General features: G+C 39.9%; 1 protein-coding gene and 1 long non-coding RNA gene across 2 annotated transcripts in view; both read left to right on the top strand.

Annotated features, from left to right (window-relative positions):
- LOC103517323 (A disintegrin and metalloproteinase with thrombospondin motifs 20-like) overlaps positions 1-4703 on the top strand; it is a 42722-nt gene extending 38019 nt beyond the window's left edge. The window contains exons 21-24 of the mRNA XM_026829457.1: positions 1399-1563; positions 2216-2383; positions 3031-3210; positions 4512-4703. Coding sequence (XP_026685258.1) covers positions 1399-1563; positions 2216-2383; positions 3031-3210; positions 4512-4703 — 705 coding nt within the window. The remainder of the gene's footprint in view (positions 1-1398; positions 1564-2215; positions 2384-3030; positions 3211-4511) is intronic.
- Positions 4704-5072: 369 nt separating this feature from the next.
- LOC113470761 lies at positions 5073-5494 on the top strand. Its single transcript, XR_003393702.1, has 2 exons — positions 5073-5122; positions 5408-5494. It is a non-coding gene; the product is annotated as an uncharacterized LOC113470761 (long non-coding RNA).
- The last annotated feature ends 249 nt before the right edge of the window (positions 5495-5743 follow it).

Genomic DNA, 5743 nt, shown 5'->3' with positions numbered 1-5743 from the left:
TAGTTTTTTTTTTTTTTTTTTTTTTACTTTTGTCAAGAACAACTTCAACTTTGTAATGCCAGCAAACAAAAAAAGCTGCAAATGTACGACTTTTTTCTAGAATTAAATTAGATTCAGAAAATGGTGGCCGCTGGGCATTTCTTCATGAAGGGAAGCGAGCATGAAGTTTTATAAAATTTAGGTGCCTGCAAATTTGTTTTCCGTGTTTTTCTGTCAAGAAAACCTTACATTTCCCCTCCGCCACCTTTTTCTTTCTTCTCCTCTACTCTATCCCTTCCTTCCCTCTCTATTCCTCTTTTCTCCTATTCATTTTTTCCCACTTCTTTCTCTACTTCATCCCTCCCTCCCTTTTCTCTCTATTCCTTCTTCCCACCTCTTTCACTACTCGATCCCTCCCTTTTTTTATTTCGTAGCAATGGAACAACTGCTACATTGGACGCTTGTGGCCTGTGTCGTAGCATGCCCATCCCGTGGGATGTCTTTCATCAGATGGGCGAGAAGAGACACAATACTTCCCATTTAGGTGCTGGGTCAACACGAGAACACCAGAAAGTAACCCGTTGAAATATTTGCAATCGAAAAACGAGTACAATTTTTTGTCGATGGTGGGATTCGAACCCGGGACCTTCTGCATGGCAAGCAAGCGCGTACTATGAGTAGGTCTATCAGACCGTCTGAGAGACCGCGGTCTGAAGGTTTTCCCACTACACACGTTCCGTCTGTCAGATGGTCTTATCCTGGCAAATCCGGCAGCAATCGAAGGAGCAACTCACTGGAAAAAATGTAATCTGACGGCCTTTAATTAAACGGACATGGAAAGTAAGTAGGTCAGATGGTTAATCTGAGAGTTTCGGTCCGTTCCCACTTGTCGTTCGGAAAAAATCACCAATTGGATTGGAGTTTAAACTCATAAACTCAATGAAGTTATGAAATAGGTAACTACAAAACTTATTACCTTTATATGATACAATGGATACACGTTCCGGTTTTGATCTTATCCGACTCGAGTTTCGTCCATCTCCGTGGACTTTTTCAAGGAAACTTCAAGGAAACAAGGAACAAGTTAGTGTGTCCATTGTATCATATAAAGGTAATAAGTTTTGTAGTTACCTGTTTCATAACTCTAATATAAACAGGATGTCTAATATAAACATATTTAATATGATACAATGGATACACGTTCCGGTTTTGATCTTATCCGACTCGAGTTTCGTCCATCTCCGTGGACTTTTTCAAGGAAACAAGGAACAAGTGTATTCAATGTATCATATAAAGGTAATAAGTTTTGTAGTTACCTATTTCATAACTTTATAACCTAGGATGTCTATTATAAACATATTTAATTTAAACTCAATCTTATTACCCGGGCATTAAACTCTTTTTCTCTCTCCCTCCCAGGGAGTTATGCGAAGGAAAGTTCAATGTGTAGACTCATCCAATCAGGATCAAGTGGACGAGAAGTACTGTCTAGATCCTCGACCAGTAGAGGAGGTGCCATGTTATGCTACCAGTGGATGTGTTACGCCCAGTAGTTATTCCTGGAGAACCAGTCGCTGGAGTGAGGTTAGACATTTTTACTGATTATGAAAAAGAGGTTTGACAGAGGGAACTGTAACTTTTAGGTCTTATCGTCCCGAAATCGAAGAGAGGAGAAAGACAGGATAGGAGGAAGCCAGCCGTTTCGAGAACGAACCTTATCCATTCAGGATAAAATTCGCCCCGGGTGGGAATCGAACCCGCGGCCTAGCGCTTACATGGCAGGGGCGCTACGAACTAAGAACTAGGCTGGCTCTGTCATTTTTACTGAAATGTGTTTCTCCTAAAAAAGAAATTGTGCCAGCGTTCTACGACATTCGAAAGTGCTTCATAATTTTGATGAGTGAATCAGTGAGTGAGTCAGTCAGACGTAAAATGAGCGATTTTCAAGGCCTTTTTTTCTATCCCTTCCGTTAAATCCAAAAGTTCGGAATTTCGCAGGCATGATAAGCAAGAATAGCTTGAAATATGTTTCAAGTTTCATCACAAATTTTGGAAAATCAACGGAGTTATGACAGGGGTAAAAAGGCGGTGAAATGTTTCGTGGAATATAAAACACTGGCGTGCTGAGGGCGGACCTTGGCCTGACGGGCTGCCGTGCTCCTAGATCGTAAAGATTTCATTTTATTCTACTTTATTCTTCATATTTTATTTTATTCTATTCTATTCTATTTCCCAGTGTTCAGCAGCATGTGGTAGAGGCACAAGGCGACGTGTGGTAGAATGTTACAATGAACTAAATCAACCTGGTAGATCTTGCGATATGAGTACGAAACCAGAATCCACGGGCTGGTGTAACGAACACCCTTGTGTCACGGGAAGCTGGATCTATGGTGCTTGGTCTCAGGTAATAATGATTAATTGCTTTCTGGGCTTTCAAGATAGCAACGAGTGTCCATGATAAAGTAAGTCTAATTAATGTATTGACTGTTGCAATGAACTCTCAAGAATACGTAAGATTAATAATGGTTAAAGCAGTCATTAGATTTTGGGCTCAAGCAGACCTCTAGGACACCAGAAAAATTGGTCGTAATACACTCTTTCTGTAGGATAAAATCTGCCGTAGTACATACACTCTTCTTATAAGATCATCTTTTTCGCCTTTTCCCGTATTCAGACGGGGTCGGCGCTTTTCGTCAGCCTCTCAATCAGTCCTCGGGTGATTGATTTTGGCTGACATTTAGTTTTGGCTACAAAAAAAGGTATTTCTTTAGCGAGGGAAATTTCAGTCTAGTATTCTCCCTGTTTAAAGTCCCTCAGCCAGGCTTTCTAATTTCTCCACTTTCTAATAATAAAAAAAAAAAAATATTTCTAAATCTAATTCTTTTCTCTCCTCTTATTATCCAGTGTGTGTTACACTGGATACATGTGGGGCACAAACTGGTCAAGTGTGAGGAAACCAATGGTATCACTCTGGCTGAATCTAGCTGTATACCAAACCAGATCTAACTTTTAGATTTTCTAATTCTTCTATTCTCTCCTCTTGTTATCCAGTGTAACACTACATGTGGAGCAGGATATCAGCACAGACTGGTAGAGTGTCAGGATACCAATGGTATCACTCTGGCTGAATCTAGCTGCCCTCAGCATACCAAACCAGATAGACAGCAGCCGTGTAATCTACAACTCTGTGTTGAGGAGACGTACAAGTGGAAACCTAGCGCTTGGGAACCGGTATGTATTTCTAATTAATTTTGAAATTGAGGAGCTGGGTACAAAAAGGGCAATAAATGAAAATCATCAAACTGAGATATTTAACTCTTTAAAGTTTTCAATTTTTCATCTAAAATCCTTGAAAAGTACGTTTACAAAAAACGCTGTAACTCATCGAAAAAAAAAGTTATCACTGCAGTTCAAACGCTGGAAGATAGAGCGCACCACGTTCTATTCAAAAAACCGTTTTACGCAAAAAGGGCAAAAAATCCATATTTATCTTTTTGCACCCAGCACCCAATTGTTAATTTATTTGTGTTCAAACAGATCCTTTTCACAACTTTTGTGGATATCAGAGCATTACCAAGTGCCTCATTCGCAATCCATTTCCATATTTCTATAATCTGTTTACACTGGTTAAAGTAGCTACTCAATTGTCCTCACGAGGCTGAGTATACCCCGAACTCCAAGCACAGAGCCGAAAAAAATTCGACCCCGCTGGAAATCGAACTCGGGACCTCCGGAGTGCAAGCCTAGTGAGATACCCACTCGGTCACGGAGGCTACTTGGGAAACTGAAATAACGCCTGTACTAAACCATAGGACATCCAAGATATATTAATATTCAATAAAAGCCAGAAAAAGTGTAAATTAGTTAAAACAAATTGTTTATTTAATCTATTTATTTACAAATTCAAAAAGATAAAACATTAAAAAAAATAATAAAAAAAAACAACTGACAATTTATAATTTATAAAGGCTTTGGCAGAAATTTGCATATTGTGTCTAATAAGGACTAAGTCATTTGAATCCAGAGTTTCCATGTCATCTTTCTTCAACTCAGTACAAATCAACTTGGCTGGTCTGGATGAGTTTTATAGCACATTTACAACCCCTTTTAGTACATGCCCACCTCTGAATATCATCTTTCAATAACTTCTGAATCAAAAAATTGTAGAATGAGGAAAAAAATCATTTAATATAATTATTATAACTTCCTGATCAGGGCAGGTATCAGGGAACCAATTCATACAAACCTTTTTCCAACCGGAACCAACTAATACGTTTTTTCCCAGTTGGGAACCAACTCGTACTCAGCCAGTATACCTACCCCGAACTCCAAGCAGAGAGCCGAAAAAAATTCGACCGCGCTGGAAATCGAACTCGGGACCTCCGGAGTGCAAGCCTAGTGAGATACCCACTCGGTCGCGGAGGCTACTTGGGAAACTGATATAACGCCTGTACTAAACCATAGGACATACAAGATATATTAATATTCAATATAAGCCAGAAAAAACACCTCTTTAACCCCTTGTGTTCCAGTGTACCGCATCGTGTGGCCAAGGTATTCGTTCCCGCAAGCTAACCTGTGTGTCCATGAGTACAGGAGCGAGTGCTGACCCTAGCAAGTGTCAGGGACTGAAGATGCCCAAGACAGAGAGACATTGTATGCACATACCCTGTAGTATAGACTGGGTCGGGACTGAATGGTCTAATGTAAGTATCCATTGGTAATCCTTCCTTGTGGTTTCACCCTCTTTGTGTGTATAGGACCCTGTAGTATAGACTGGGTCGGGACTGAATGGTCTAATGTAAGTATCCATTGGTAATCCTTCCTTGTGGTTTCACCCTCTTTGTGTATATAGGACTGTGGACTTGAACAGTACTACGAGACTATTAGTTTAGGCATTAATGTTGCCCGTTTCTTGAAATATTGTACAATGTATTGTAATTATTACCTCTGACAAAAAGTAATAACAATAATCAACAGAACTGTTTTACCCAAGAAAACAAAGTTCGGCCTTTCTTGTATTGATCGGGAATCGAACCCGCGACCTAGCGCTTACAAGGCAGACCAAGGCCTTCTATGTTTAATTCGTGAATTATGCTACATGGCCCCCTGTCCTGAGTGGATCACTGGACAATTCTCAGCGGTAAGTACGAAATAGCCACTGGTTTAACTCTTAATTTTTCAAAAAGAAGGAAGTTGGAAAAAATCCTGACCAAAAAATGGTGTTAGGTCGGAAATTCTTCAGTCTAAAAGTCTAAAAAAAAGGCTTTTTTTTACAAAACAGTTTTCTTGGTTTCCAGTGTTCTGAAACACATGTTGTATTATTATATCTTTTGTTTCCAGTGTTATGTAACAATTGTAAGATGTGTTTTATAGATTTCTCTCTGTTTCCCAGTTTCGAAACAAGTGTTTTCTGTTTGGTTTCCAGTGTTCTGTAACATGTGGGGAAGGTACAGCTACACGTGATGTACGTTGTAATCTAGGCGATGATTCTCTCTGTGCTTCTATACCGCGACCTCCCAGTGTTGAATCATGTGTGGTATTGTTTTCTGTTTGGTTTCCAGTGTTCTGTAACATGTGGGGAAGGTTCTGTAACATGTGGGCTACACGTGATGTTCGTTGTAATCTAGGCGATGATTCTCTCTGTGCTTCTATACCGCGACCTCTCAGTGTTGAATCATGTGTGGTATTGTTTTCTGTTTGGTTTCCAGTGTTCTGTAACATGTGGGGAAGGTACAGCTACACGTGATGTACGTTGTAATCT

The sequence above is a fragment of the Diaphorina citri genome, unplaced genomic scaffold (assembly GCF_000475195.1).
Source record: "Diaphorina citri unplaced genomic scaffold, Diaci psyllid genome assembly version 1.1 scaffold1811, whole genome shotgun sequence".
Lineage (NCBI taxonomy): Eukaryota > Metazoa > Arthropoda > Insecta > Hemiptera > Psyllidae > Diaphorina > Diaphorina citri.
The sequence above is the reverse complement of the archived record's forward strand: the minus strand, read 5'-3'. Positions and strand labels throughout refer to the sequence as shown.